The sequence below is a fragment of the Triticum urartu genome, chromosome 4A (assembly GCF_056163025.1).
Source record: "Triticum urartu cultivar PI428250 chromosome 4A, HENAU_Tu73, whole genome shotgun sequence".
Lineage (NCBI taxonomy): Eukaryota > Viridiplantae > Streptophyta > Magnoliopsida > Poales > Poaceae > Triticum > Triticum urartu.
This window is the reverse complement of record NC_141876.1, coordinates 14,320,630-14,335,889: the sequence shown is the minus strand read 5'-3', so window position 1 is coordinate 14,335,889 and position 15,260 is coordinate 14,320,630. Positions and strand designations below refer to the sequence as shown.

At 46.7% G+C, this 15,260-nt stretch overlaps 2 protein-coding genes across 2 annotated transcripts; one reads left to right on the top strand and one right to left on the bottom strand.

Moving 5' to 3' along the window:
* Window positions 1-2,678: 2,678 nt before the first annotated feature.
* Window positions 2,679-7,075, bottom strand: SCL30 (SC35-like splicing factor 30). The gene is made up of 8 exons (XM_048713223.2): window positions 6,955-7,075; window positions 6,043-6,196; window positions 5,852-5,929; window positions 4,716-4,880; window positions 4,602-4,642; window positions 3,956-4,028; window positions 3,670-3,840; window positions 2,679-3,078 (listed from the first exon to the last, which is right to left on the bottom strand). The coding sequence occupies exons 2-8, from the start codon at window positions 6,186-6,188 to the stop codon at window positions 2,952-2,954; spliced, it is 801 nt and encodes a 266-aa protein (XP_048569180.1). The 5' UTR covers window positions 6,189-6,196; window positions 6,955-7,075; the 3' UTR covers window positions 2,679-2,951.
* Window positions 7,076-13,252: 6,177 nt separating this feature from the next.
* LOC147974444 (uncharacterized) lies at window positions 13,253-13,901 on the top strand. The gene is made up of 2 exons (XM_087520045.1): window positions 13,253-13,321; window positions 13,386-13,901. Exons 1-2 carry the CDS (start codon window positions 13,253-13,255, stop codon window positions 13,899-13,901), a joined length of 585 nt encoding a protein of 194 aa, XP_087376171.1.
* Window positions 13,902-15,260: the final 1,359 nt, after the last annotated feature.

Sequence of the window (15,260 nt, the reverse complement as noted above, 5' to 3'; positions counted from 1 at the left end):
TGGAAGCCTTGTCGCCCCAAGTGGATATGTCCCCCGTGACGGCGAGGTGGAATCCAAGTGGAGGTTGAGGACCCAACTGTGTCTCGGCATCTTGGGCCAATTCTTTTGGTGACTTTTTTGGGCTTCTAGAATAAGCTAGGTAGGGGGCAACTTATTTCAGTTTATTCTAGAAGTCAGCAAAAAAATACTGGCCCCTAAGCCTTCCTGCAAAGTCAAGGGCTTATTCGTAATTTTCACAAACTGTAGCAACAATCAAAACCACTTTAATGTATTTTTTTAGATTCTACTATTTATTTGATAATTTATCAAGTGGCTGGTATGCAGCCCCAAAGGACAAAAAAAAGCAAGTTTGGTACTCAGACAGATAACCAATGAGTCCAACATCTGAGTGCATGTCTCACATGTGCAAAGACTATTTATCTCAGAATCTAAGTTTCATTGAAGGTCGGCTATTGTTTGTGGAAAGATAACATGCACTATCAGAATTACATGGCTTCAAGATACCTCGACCTCAGAGCATTTTACCTAAATGCTCTTCACCTCCTCTACCAGAAAAAAAACATGTAGTTGATCTGCACCTCAATTACATATAAATAAAATAAATCAACTCCTAAATATCTAATAGTGCTTCTAATTGCGTGATTTGCCCTAGCTCTTATTGAATCTCATTGACAAAATTATATAGCTATAGTTGCATCTCACTGATCTCTCGAGGTAGCTACAAATATATGGCATATTGAATCTCAGGGACAATTATATAGTAATGGCACTGACAAAATGGTTAAATTATGTTGCAGATTTGGTTAGGTTTAACTAGGTACACCATTTGGCAAGAGACCGGAAGACAACTCTAGTAGAAATCAAGAACACACACAAAAAGTTAATCTCTAGTGGGTGGTTTCGCTCCGCCGCTACTCCCGGTCATCACCACTGGTGCAATTGTCGTCGGTTGGACAGGATCATCACCACCGAGGGTGGGGGGGGGGGGCTCCTCCAGTAGCGCTCTCTGTCCCTTGTCTCCGACGCCGCCAGAGTGGGAGCTCCTGATATGGCTAGCGAGCTCATCACCGCTAGAGTTTGAAGCAAAGATACGCCGCTTGTTGAAGCCTAGCCTCAGCGATTGAAGGGAGGTCTTTGTCGATCCAGTGGCTGCTCTGGCCGAAGGACGGCCACCCATGTTCCTCCCGAGCCCAGATGCCTATAGGGAAGCAGTGCACTGTTTACTTAGAGGTTGTGGTTTGTTCCTATGGAAGTCTCGTCACTCCGAGTGGCTCTGTCCCCGTGATGGCGAGGTGGAATCCAAGCGGGGTTTGAGGACCCTGTTGCATCTCACTATCTTGGTTTGGGGTTCTTCCTGCAAAGTCAAGGGCTTGTTTGTATTTTTTTTCACAAGCAGCAACAATAAAAAACACTACTATATTATAATTAACGGTCATATAATGTTTCTAGTGCCATGTGAGCTCTTGTTCGTGCATACAACCATATGTCCATCCCATTGCTCACCACTCAAACTCCATTGGTATTGAAGGTGAGATATGCAACACCAAAGGACAAAAAAAAAAGTTTTGTACTCAAATAGATAGCCAATGAGTTCCAGCATCTAAGTGCATGTGCAAAGACTAGTCATCTCGCAAAGACTATTTAACATTTGGTGAGAGATCGGAAGCTATTAATTACTCTAGTAGAAATCAAGAACGCACACAAAAAGGCAACCCTAGCAGAGGGGAGGGGGCACGACGATGATTTGGTTTCGCTCCGCCGCTACTCCGGGTCGTCGCCACTATGGCTGGATGCGATTGCCTCCGGTTGGACACGATCTTCACCACTTACCCGGGGGGGCGGGGGGGGGGGGGGGGTCGCCTCCTCCAGTAGCGCTCTCTGCCCTTCGTCTCTAGCACCGCCAGAGTGAGGTTTGCTTCCACGGGGTGAGACAAGAGGGCTGACTCCCGACGGTTTCCATGTGGCTTGGGAGGGTAACAAACCAATCCGGCCTTAACCGAAGACTCCTATAGGGCAGACCGGGGTTGAATAGGATCAGTAGGTTGGGCATAACTAAACAAGGCCTTAGCAGTATCTTTGATCCTACACCCTCTCGTGCCATTTTGTTCATAGACAAATTGGACAATAAGCATAGATGACAAAATTAAAAAGGAATTGGGTTGCATCTCTCGGTGTTTATCCCCTCAATATATCAAGCTTCCTACAAGAAACGGACGTTTGGTGACCAAGCTCACTGGATCTCAAAATTAAAAAAAAAAATCAAAACTCCAACTTTCCAATTTCAAAAAAAAATTGTGCAAGTAAACAAAAATGTTATGTGTATGTGTAAAATTAAATGCGTTTTGTAAAAAAAAATCATGGCTTGAATATCATGTGTTAAAATGCCCTAGATTTGGCAGTCAACGTATTTTGCTCTGAAAATTTACACACATGTGTTTTATGCCTTCATGTATATCTGTATTTTTTCAGATTTTTTTTATACATAAAAATGTGATTTTTGATGAAATTTAAAATTTTTCAAAAGCAATTTTTGGTTTCCTACCTCCAAACAAAATATTTATTCTAACAAAGAAACAAAAGATATCCTTCTAAGATCCGATAGCATTGTGTATCACAATCGACACAAATAAAATGAATGCCTTAATCTATTTTTGTGGATAAGCTATTCATGGAGCAAGTTAAAGGCATTCAAAATGCATTTAAAATCACAAATCCAAACACAATTGTGGCTCAGTTGTGGCTCAGTTCACATTAAAACACTACCATGGTACAAGGTTCAACAACACCAAGCAGCAAAAGAACAGCCAACCAGTCATATCTGCTAACTAAAGAGGCACCGCAACACTAGCCAACACATCCCAGATGGGTTTTACTCAGACAATGAAGCTAGAGATAGAGTACATGGCCGCGCCGCTGTGGGAGACGCGGCAATATGGGAGGCACCAATTTCATCAGTCGCTGCGGGCAGGAGAAGCTTCAGGGGACCTTGAGCGCGACCCCACGGGTGATCCTGAGGATTGCCTGGGTGACCTCCGGATGCGTGGAGGTGATCCGTCAATGTCAGATGGTGGTGACCTCCTGCGAACATAGAACCAATGAGAAGAGCTTTCACTATATGACCACAGGTTTACTCTAGGGCCTTGTATGAGAGAGGTACGTGCATATTCCAGAAGTAGCGGACAAAAAAATGTATATAGTGGATGTACAGTTCTTATGATGCTGGGTTCGAGAGAAAACTAAAGAGATGCGGCTTGACTAGAATTTCATAGGGTAACTCTGTGGCGTGCATTACAGACAATCTGGCATGCAAAAGCAGTTGCTAAAGGAGATCGAGGGAAGATATCTGCAGTGTACATTAGAAACAATTTGGCATATGAAAAAAAAACAGCTATTATTAAAGGAAAATAAAGGTGGATCCAGCATTGCTCAAAGGCATGTAAAAGGAATACAAAACAAGAATTCCACGTGCTGGCAAATTAGCTTCAAAGTTTATAAAGCAAATAAGGGAGAGGTAGATAAGTGGCATATAGAATACTGATTCTTTCACAACACTAGAACTTGGTGCTGACAATTGGCTATGGAGTTCATAAAGCAGTAGAGCTACATAGTAAACTTGAAACGCTAGAAACCTAGAACATCCATTACTTTCATGACAAAAATAGCACTTACTTTCCATTAGTATTGGCATCACGCTCGCCGCCACCTCTACCAGCAGGAGAATAGGATCTCCGCTCGTCTTCTTCATGTCCTTTTGGCAGACGCCTAGGAGACTGTGTGTGATGTGATCTTGGCGGGGAAGCAGAGTAGTCATCTCGCCGTCTTGGAGCAGGAGAGTATGACCTTTTAAAAAATAATTAAATATTTAGCAGAGAGTGGATGGATTCATGAATGATAGGGGAATAGCTTTAGAAATGTCACATGACAAGCAAAAATACTTGACCTACTGTTGACCTACCTTGACCTTGACCTTGACCGAGGACGGCCCCGATAGCGAGGAGAGTAGGAACATGAACGGGAACGAGACCTCCCTGAAATTCATGAGGACATAAATAATTTGGTAACTGGTACTGCAGGAAAAATAATATGATACATAATTTAAAATATTCAAAACACAGCAAACTGCAGATTTCACTCTTCTGCAATCTGCAATAAGCAGTTACCAGTATCGCAAAACAAAGATTTGTGCATAATGGAGCCTTTCCTAAGATTTAACACTGGTGAGCAGATGTTACATGTCTGGTAGCATTCTGTTCATTAAGCCTCCATCTAACTGATGTTTCTTTGCAATGTACTGAATGTTACATTAACTAGAGGGTGCAAAAGGACCAAAACCACATGCTATGCAAAAGAACAATTATATGAACGCTAAGAACAAATAAATAATTTCCTGCAACTGCAGGGTTGCAAGTTGCAACCTGTTAGGTGTAGCAGAGATAATGCATTCTCCGCAAAAAGATCTAAATTGTTCTATCTACATGCAACTGCAAGGTCTAAACTGGGATAACTAAACAGCCTAATAGAATGAAGCTTTCAGAATTCTGGATTAGCATTTCAGAGTACGCAGGAGTGCAAATCATACAACATTAATGATAAGAAAGTACCATAACGGGAATGACGCCTTTCAGGTTCACCAGAATACCCCCTGCAAAGTAACCAGTGCAAATGAGCACATAACATAAGATAAGGAAGAATTTCACAAGAATGGAATAACATACCTGATTCTAGCCCTATTACGCATATCATCTGGCCTTTTCCGTGACTCGGCAGCAACAACAACAGTTATCTCTCGGCCAAAAAATACTGTGTGGTTCAAGTGATATTGTGCATCAGAGGCATCATAAGGGTCAACAAACTCCACAAATGCAAACCCTCGGGGCTCCCTGCGTATAACAACTTCATTAGACAAAGTAGGATAAATGAAATTAATGGGATAACAGACAAAAAAGAGGGCATGAAGTATTCATAGAGTGTGTGGGCCTCTCATGTTACCATCACAGTTCAAATGCAGTGTGCCCTCTATGATTCTTGACGACGCACAGTCAACAACTTACACACATTTTCCATCAAACATGAAGCAAGTGTTGCAAAACACAGCTACATGTCCAGGCCCTAGTATCCAAGTTTCTTGTACAAATTTCTTGTATAATGACTAAGTACGGTGATCCTCATAAAGAGCATCTTCGTAAAATCATTCGCTTCAAGTTCCTCAATGTTTGAAAAGTCTCAAAAGTACTTCAAATGAACTTCGCTTCATTTAATCTTCTCATGGACTACCCAATACAACTCTCTTTATCTTCTCTTCACGAAACTAATTTTCTCAAATCAAATCTTTGTCTTCATAGAAGAACTTCTTCATTCGGACAAGACTCTATCTTGCCAAGCAAATGAATTGTTAGGAATATAAAAAAACATTCTTCAACAAATCAAGGGATTGTACTTTGCATCAAACCAATACTACCCTGGCAATTATTTCAGAAAAAAGATACTATCATAGGAATGGATGAATACGCAAGACAAGGTAATATAAGCATTTCCAGATTGGTTAATCACACATTCTAGTGACAAAAATTAATCACCGAAGCACATGAACAGACTGCAATGACTAGAGTATTTTCATTGGGCCTAAACGTTAATGCACAAACATGATTGCAAACCAAAATCACACCAAATCTGAAAGATATGCTCACAACATCTCTTCATGAAAAAAAGGCTGGGATTACCAATCTTATGCAACAACAATGTAGATAAGCATTCAAGTCCTTTTTTTTCTATATTTCACATTATCATGGGAAAACAAGGCCAAAAATTGTTTGCCAACTGCAAATAAATTGTGCGAGTACATAAAACCTACCTGGTGTAATAATCCTTTGGCAGGTACACATCCCGAACAGGACCAAACCTTTCAAAAGGAACCCGTAGATCCTCCGGCCTGCCACAGATAAGAGAACAAAACTAAGGTAAATACCTTGAGAAGTGAAATATTCTTCTTTCGTGAAAAACGAAGTCATCAGGAAAGCTGTATCCATGTCACAGTAATTCTACCTGCAGCTCAATGGGATGTTGCGGACCAAGAGGCTTCCTGAACCCTGCTCCCTCCGTCCTCCATATCCCCTCCTTGGGGGACTTCTACCTCTGCCACCATATCCCCTCCTTGGGGGACTCCGGTATTGGGGACTGTACCTCCTCATTGCTTTGCCTGTAATTACATACACCACATGACATGTTACGGCCCTCTTTGATTTGAGGATTCCAAAAACACAGAGACAGTTAAAAAATGTAGGAGTTGGATGCTATGGCATGTTAAGTCGTAGATTGAAAACACCGAAGAAGGTAACAATTTAACATTATAAGCTGTTTGGTCGCACCACATGAATAATACGTGAATTTTCTTGAAGGATTATTAGGTGATTGCCATGGCTGCCATGAAGACAAAGCAAAATTTCATTGTTTGGTCGCACCACGGGAATAATGCATGAATTTTCTTGAAGGATTATTAGGTGATTGCCATGGCTGCCATGAAGACAAAGCAAAATTTCCCGTGGACTTGCATGCAAGTTAGCACACAAGAAACTTTTCTACGGTTTTCAATACCAAGAATCAAACAACCTCTGTGGCAAGTTCCAGACAATGCGGCGTCAGCCAACCTATTGCCACATCTAGTACAGTTGATTCAGCGTGATGATTAATGAACAGCGTGACATGAACAGCCTAACGAGCCTCTCTGGGGCAAGATTCGATATTTCCAGCGGGCGATGAGACTTCAGGAGTCAAAACTGAAGACCGCGGGTTTGCCCCGGGAGGACCAGCAAGGAACCCGCCGAATACGCCGGGGATCTAAGCCCGCGCCGCAGACCTAGGGCTTACGGCGAAAGACCGCGCAAGCACGCGTACGCGTAGGAACGAACGCTGTCGTGGGCACGCGGATACAGGGGGGGAGGGAGGAAAGCGCGGTACCTGCCGGGGTGAGTCCGGTGATCGCCGGGGAGGTTCCGCCGCAGCCGCCGACGCCGCGATTGTGCGAGGGGAAAGAGAGGGCGAGAGAGGTGGGGGTGGCGAGGACGCGATATATAGAAAGGATGGGTTTGCTATCTTGTGGGCCTGTATTGTAACCCTATTTGAGTTTCAGTCAGATGGGCCTTGTTTCGATAATTCTAAAAGCAAGGCCCAAAGTCCCTGCCCCAGTCGACGTGCGTGCGCAGGCCCAATTCTAAAAGCAACTCTAAGGAAGGTTTCCAGCGATTTTTTTCTTTCTGTTTTTCATTGGGGTTTTCAGTGTTCAATCTTTCTTTCCTATAAAAAAACTAATATTGGTTGTTTTCAAAAAGTGATTTTTTAAGAACATTTGTTTTGAATTTTATGAATGTTTTTTTAAATATGAACATTTTTAAAAATTCATAACATTAAAAAAACTAAATTCTTTAAAAAAACGAAATTTCCAAAAAACTCAAAAAGAAAATAATCGAAAAATAAAAGGAAAAAGGAAAAAAAAATATGGCTAAGTACAATTACAACCCTTGACTTCAGTTTGGTCCAAGTTCCACCCTCAACTCTCAAAACCATTTAAAAGACAAACATCTATGTGTTTTTGACTGGTTTTGAACTAAGTGGCGCCACATCACCTAGAAAACCGATACAACCCAACATTCATATTCTTCCCATCTATTTCCCCGCCCAAATCCCTTCTCCCTCTTCCCTTTGCCGCCAAATGGGGAACATATGTTGTGGCGGTTGGCCAGCGACAATAGGAGCTGAAGTCCCAGCACGTAGCCTAGTTGTGAGATAGCCAAGGATGGCTCCTACAGTTGCAAGCTCAATCCCGACGACGATGGTGGCCACCAGTGGCAGAGCTACCAGCAAAAAGCTGGGCGGGCCAGGTTGCTAAACATGGTGCTAAACTTGAATTGCTGCATGCTGACTAGTCTTGTGTGTCTGTGAGCTGAGCAGTAAGCTTAGGTATAAATATTTTTTTGGAAAAGCTGGGCGGGCCACGGCCTTGTTTGGCCCTAACGTAGCTCCGCCGGTGGTGGCCACCGAGCTCGCGCTCTATCACCCTAAGGGTCGTCGGCGAGGAGTGAAAAAAATATAGCAACTCGGCGTTGGACGACGGTGCGGTGTCCGGCGGTTGTAAAGGGTTGAACGACTGCGCAGGACCGAATGGTTGCGTGTTTACTCAATGACAGGTGTGTGAGACGCTCTGCTAGTATGGACAAATGTGTGGTTTCGAAATCTGTACGATCGTGTGGCGTCGGACCAGTGCACACAAGTTAGCGCATGCGAAGGTGTGCTCTGGCTCGACGAAGTGCACCCCCCCCCCTAAGCGCGCACGAGCGACATCAAAATATGGCAGCGGAGTCGAGGGTTGGGAGGCGACAGAGGTGGGATATCCCCTGCCGCAGAGAAGCCGGTGGTGGGAAGACGGGAAGGGGATCCAAAAAGAGAGAACACGGAGCAAGGAGAGATAGGGGAAGACTATGGCGTGTGGGCCTTGTGCCCTCGTCTAATTTCTTGCTGACCGGCGCCACCTAGGAGAAAACCAGAGTAAAATAACAGCTGAGGGGTGGGGCGGATAAGTTGGTGGCGGGTAAAATACGTTGGGCAGTTTTTAATTTAACAAGAAAAACGTGCGATAAGTACTCCACCGTTCGCACTAGCGGACTTCTTATCACTGCCGAGTGATGAGCGCCGACGCAACGCGACGAGCCACTCGTCGGGCGTAGGCACATGTGATGTCTCTGGTGGAGTAGACCGTACCCGTGCCCCGGTCGCCACGGCTCTCGGCTCATGTCGAGCCCAAGCTACGTCCTCCCCCACCACACGTCAAACAAAAAAGAAAAGAAACTACGTCCTCCCCTCTATGACTGAGAATTTCCACGAGGCTACAAGTCTGGCTACAGTAGGTTGATGCTTGATCTCGAGTCTCGACCGGCCCGTGTTTGTTTATGCGTGCGCACGCGCCAAATCATTTCAAATCCAAGTCACGCGCAACACAGGCGTGAGAAGGACGGAGTGGGTTTTTCCCCCGCATGCAACTTGCATGCCGTGTTCAACTCGAAGATGATTCGGCTAAAAAGAAGAACTTCAAAGGGACTCGTCACTTTGTTTTGTTTTGTTTGTTATTTTTTAGCGTAACTTGTCTGATATAACAGGCATGCATGAACATGTTAGTACAATACAACAGCATCATCACAAAAATGTTTGTGAAACAACAAGATGGAGATACACCTCAAAGGAAATTTCAACGGTCGACCATGTGCGATGAATTTGGCAAAAAATCACCTATAGGGGTTTTAAACACGAACACAAAACCAAAGATTTACGGTCAATAAAAACAGGAACAGATCACAGGAATGGAATCACAACTCCATGTACATTCTTCCGTTTAGAGGTTATCTCGAATTGAAACACCGTTGTATGATTGAAAAGGATCAGATGAAGGAGATTAAGGTGGTCAAAACTAAACATGTGGAAAGGGTTCGTACCCAGCTACACCGTAGCTTTTATGCGCTCCCTTGAGTCTAGCTCATTGGAAACGACCGACTCAGCCGCTCCTCCGATGCTAGGGCGAGGGTTGTTTTAAGCAGTGTGTGATACAGGTAACACGAACACAACCAAAGGGGTCAAATACGATCCACTGAAGCTTGATCCATTGGGTGTGGGCAGCCAAACAAGACACTACAGACTCGGCGTAATAACAATCGGAATCACAAGCAATAAGGGCAACTCCAAACACGGACCACTTAATATCTAACCACCTCGAGTCATCCAACGCTAGTCACCAAATGTCCGATGACTGGTCTAGGCGTCCAAATTTACTCAAATCGCCCTCAAAACTAGGGGGAGTTTTAAGGGAGTCTAGATGTCCACTGGACCCACTCTTCGTTGGTCCATATCTCCCCAACACATACACTGGCCGCCGCACACCACCACGCCTACGACCGCTGCTATGGGCAAGAAGTCTGATACCGAGAAGTGGCCGCCCGCGCGCGACTCTGAATCTAGGGGCAGCTCCCTAAACCAGGTGCCGCTCTGGGTGTTGGTTCCCCGACAAGTGGACTGGGTGTTGCTCTCAAGGGAGAAGGTGTAGACGTTTGACAAGAGCCGAGCGGAGGAGGAGGCCGCCCTCATCGCCGAGGAGGAGGGGATCACTGCTGTGTGTTATAGGTCGTGCAAGAGGATCCTGCCCTACATGAGTACCCGGATCAGACATTTTGATGACTCTTGTTGGGTGACTAAGAGCATCTATATCTGGACTCCTCAAACGCTCCCTATATGTCTGGGCAGACGGTCGGCCACAAAGTCACGACCCAGATGCACCTCTCGTATCGCCCCTATATGTTAGGGCTGATCGGCACCCCTCATATCTAGCCAATATTTGAGCGGATATGGGGAGGTCCGGACGCACCCGTGTGCATCCGACACGTTGGATCCGGCCCATGCTAGCCTACCCCCAACCTCACATATACGTCCCTATCCGCATCCCGGTTGAAACCCTAGCCAGTCCACTCCACTCCACTCTACCCCAAGCTCCTTTCCGGCCATCTTAGGCTTTCTCCAACACGGCGAGCAGCTGATCTGACTCCAAGATCTCCAGATCCATCGACTGGGACCTCGTCCCATGCGGGGACGAGGAGGAGATGGTCGTTCGCATGGCTCTTCACTGCTCTCGGGAGGAGTGCAACTGCCCGTGAACGGACTAGATCCGTCGAGGATCCATTGCGTCCACGCAAATGGCACTTGGATCCACCGGCCACCGGGGCCCGACCGGGGCCTCGCTAGAAGCAGTGACCACAGTTTGGCATCGGGGCTCCAGGGTGGCGGCGCAACCCCTTCGGCGGCGCCTCGTCCCCGCAACATCGCGCTCCGAGTTGGAGGTCAATGCCGGTATGGGTCATGGCCCGTCCGCTGCGGACGCGCGGCCTGAACGCTGTGCGAGGCAAAGGGCTAGGGATGCCGTGCCAACCGTAGAGGCTGATGCCACGGAGGCGGCACCGCACACCGCCTTGGACAAGGAAGCCTTTTGTGCCCGCATCGCCGAGAAGCGACAAAGGGAGATAACACGCGCCCTCGCAATGGAGCAAAGCCGGGCGTCCGTGCCATGGCCGGATGACCCCCAAAGAAGAGGAGGAAGCCAGTGATGGGTTAGACAACTCCAACAGTGAACAGACCCGACACAATCCATTTTGCGTCTTCGAGCGCTAGTTCCACAACAAAGACGACAAGGGCAACAACAAGGGCAAAGACAGCACTGGGTGAACTTTCACCACAGCTTTAGTATGAAGAACATGACAAAATTCAGTAGTCTGAATGGCATGTATGATGTAGTAAAGCATGCCAATTTTTGGTAGTCCGATAACATGCATCATGAAGCAGTCGAACGATATGTGTGGGATTGAGATGTATCACGTGAGTTAAGTTTACGTTGCATGTGATTGTGTGGGTCCGAGGATTTTCTAATGAGGTACCCGGCTGTGGACCCCGACAAATGAGGGATGACCAGTTATTGTTTGTGTACACATAGTTAGGTCCGACTGTAGTTGCTCTTACATCCTGCCAGTTGTACACGCACACGTCTGAACATGTTCATGATTTTTTTTGCGAAAATGATCAAATCTATTATAAGAGTTCAGCGGAATTACAAAATATCTCTAACATAACAAAAATTACATTTAGATTTTGAGACCATCGAACGACCACAGTTGGCGCCAGAACGAGTCACTCAGGCGTCGCCGTTGCCACTCGCCTTTCGGAGCCGACTTGACTTTGTCGATGACAGCCGGAAAGTCTTCATGCACGTGCCCCTAAGGAGCAACGCTCTTGAGCCACCGTCGTCGCCATTGAACCCTTATGTAGATCGAAAGCATCTAACATCAAATCTCGCCACACAACGAGAAACCTTAACCTCATAGTCCCAAGGAGACAATATGAACCTACGTCGGAGCTCCCTCGACTACGTGCAGACGGACAAACTCGAGAAGAATCGAGCCCAGAAGATAAATTCGATGAAGAAGCGTTGTCATTAGTCCCAGCGCTACACCCTCGAGGACTAAAAAACTCTAAAATATAAGTACTAACCGGAGGGGAGGCACCAGGATTCCCCCACCGTCACCGGAGCGGCAGACAGGTGGTAGAAGAATCGACGGGCTGGTCGGTGAAGTTTGAAGGAGGAGAGTTTGTCCTAGCCGCCTAGGGTCAGGGGAGGAAAAAGAAGAGGAAATCCGCAGACGTGTGATTCCATCCGTTTGCCGAATTGCGTTGAAATTGCCCTAAGAGCAGCTACAGGCGTGGGCGCTGACCGGACACTCCTTAAATCTTCGTCATCCATATCCATGTATCTTATATCCAACCTATATTTGGACGCACTAGACAACAAAGACGTTTGAAGCCGATTTAAGACGCTTCGATGGATCTTTTTTAACCGGTCTAACCGTCAGGCCATCTGAGATCAGTTTGAAGCGCCCGGCTGCAGATGCCGCGAAACCCGTCGGCCCGAGACGGTGACTAGGACACGGCTGTGGAAGAGCGGTCCCCGTCGACGGCGCCCGACGGCGGCGGGAACTCGCTAAAGTTCACCGTCGGTCCCTCCAGCCTCTCCTGCTACTCCATGATCAATCAAATCACAAGTCGCAAGCCCAGCGCTGTTGTTTATTGAGTAGGGCGCCCATGACTTCTTGATGCCGCTGCCCACTATCGAGGCGCGGAGAGGTCCCCCATGAATGCAGGCCCAGCGGCCAGCGCCTTGCCCTGTCATTTGGTGCGGACACGAAGCCGGTTTAGTGGGGACCGTGTACGGTGTACCTATCGCACGGAAAAAACAAGCCAAATCCACAACCGCAATGAGTACCAGCGAAATCTGCACATGATCTAGACAGATCTTTGCTAATTTTTTTTCGTCTGGACGTAATATATATCATCACAAGGAGTCGTTGGGAAGAGAAAAGTAACGATACACAGCCCCCGGCAGCCAGCACCACCACGTTGGCTAATGGTCCGTGCGTTGTAAGTGAAGAACACATGTTTTTAAGAGCAACTTTAAACGGACCGACTCAAACGGACGATATTTTTGTTTGTTTTTTGTCAAACGGACGGTATTTTTGTTTGCTTTTTGTCAAACGGACGGCATTTTTATCCGTTTTTTATCCGTTTGGGTCGGCCGTCTGCCCGCTGTCCGCCCTCTTTTAGTTTTGGGTCAGCAGTGCGCCCTACGGGTCGACTCATTTCATGACCGCGCGCGTTTTAGATCATGCAAGCGTCCATGCCGTCGCCCTGGTTTTGGCGCTCCAGCGCGCGGGAAAGGTCCGCGCGCGCGCCGCGGCCGGCGCTCGTTATAAGAAGGCGCTCCCTCCACACTCTGCTCGCCGCCCACTCGTCTCGCCCCCTCTCACCAGCCTCGCCGCCTCTGCGCCACCATATCGATCCGCCGCCTGGGCGCTTCGGATTTTCGCGGAGTCCGCGAGCGCCGCTCCGGCGCCTTCTCCTCCGAGATCTGGTTTCGCGAGAAATGTCTCATCCTCGGTACCTTCGACAACGCAGAGGAGGCGGCCCGCGTGCACGACGCGGCGGCGTGGCGCCTGCTGAGGCCTCGTCGGGATATGAATTTTTCCGACGTGTTGAGCCAGCGGGCGCAGAATCTGGCGCCTCTCCCGCGGCTTTTCACCGACGAGGATCGTCGTGTCCACCGGAGGCGGCAGCGTCGCCTCGCCATCGCCGAGATGGACGTGGAAGCCTTGGTGGTGTGGCGCGAATGCTTCCCGCAGGACATAGTCGACGAGCGCCAGTTCTACAAGCAAAGAAGGTTGGAGAGGGACGCGAAGAGGACGAAGCGAGCCGCCTATCGGGAGGACAAGCGTTCGGGGAAGCAGGCCGCTCAATTGAAACTGAAGCTACAAGAAACGTCGGATTGAGACTTTGAAGATGAGCAGCATGCTGACGCCTACATTCAGACGTCGGAGGAGGATATTACCGAGTCGGAGTCAGAAAGCGACGAGTAGTGGTCTTTACTTTTATCTGTGTACGCTAGAACTATCTATGTATCCATTTTTATCTGAAGAAATGGCCGGCGGCAGCGACGAAACAGGCGGGCAAGGGTGTGAATACAATGTGCCACCGACCAGCGGGCCCGGTGAGAAAAGAGGTCGAGCGCGCGCGTCTGTCACGTGTCCGCGCCGCCGCAAACCAGGCTCAAAAATAGGCCGGGAATGGGTCGGCAAGCGGACAAAAGCGGACGCGCGACCGTTTGGGTCGGCGCGTTGGACCGACTTTTTTGTCTACGCCGACCCAAACAAACAACCGCGAACGAAATGAGTCGCCTCATTAAAGTTGCTCTAACCCAATAAATATGACTTAAAACCCTGTCTCCTTCTACACATATATTATCGTTCAACCTTGGCCTGATTCGAGCAACGGTAGTGGTCGTTCGTGTGCAGGCCACTTTTTTTTCAAATAGTGTAAATTTCGTGTGCCGCTTAAATATAATATTTTCTTCGTCCTAAAATGTAAGATCATTTTTGGCACTGTTAGACTAGTCACAATGGGAGTAATTTCAATAGTAACATCGAGTCCAACTCAGCAAATTTACTTATGTGGCAATGAGTTCATGAAGAGAGAGGTAATTGTAGTAACTTAGGCCTTGTTTGGTTTCAAATAAGTCACCAACTTATAAGTCGAAAAGTGTAAAAAGTGACTTATTTTGCCAAACAGACCTAATTTATAAGTCACCCCAACTTATAAGTCATAAGTTGCTCCACCCCAACTTAAAGCTTATAAGTTACCCCTTTTGCATGAGTCCCACCATCTTTACATAAAAAACAAGATGGTAAGATATGCTCAGGTGACTTATAAGTCAGGTGACAACCAAATAAGCATAACTTATAAGTCATTGAAACCAAACAGGCCCTTAGCTAGTTACTCTAACATCACATGTCCCAATGCAACATGAGATGTGCTCAGGTGGGAAGACTAGCCATGGTTTTAAAGACTTTGATGCGTTTGACGTTAACAAATACTTAAGGTTACAAAATTGTAGTATCTTCAAAACTGTTTTTTTTTACAGTATCTAAAAAAGAGGTCTGGACCTCTTTTTCCAAACCAAGCAACACTCACGCCTAGCTAGTCTTAGAAAGATTGTACTTGTCAAATACTGTGTAGTTTTGCTAAAGTAGATGGAAACTGTAGTTTCTAGAAACCGAAGTATTCATTGCCCATGCATTGCAATACCATAGTTTTGGATTACTTTGGTTTTAATATCATGCTCCCAAACAAAG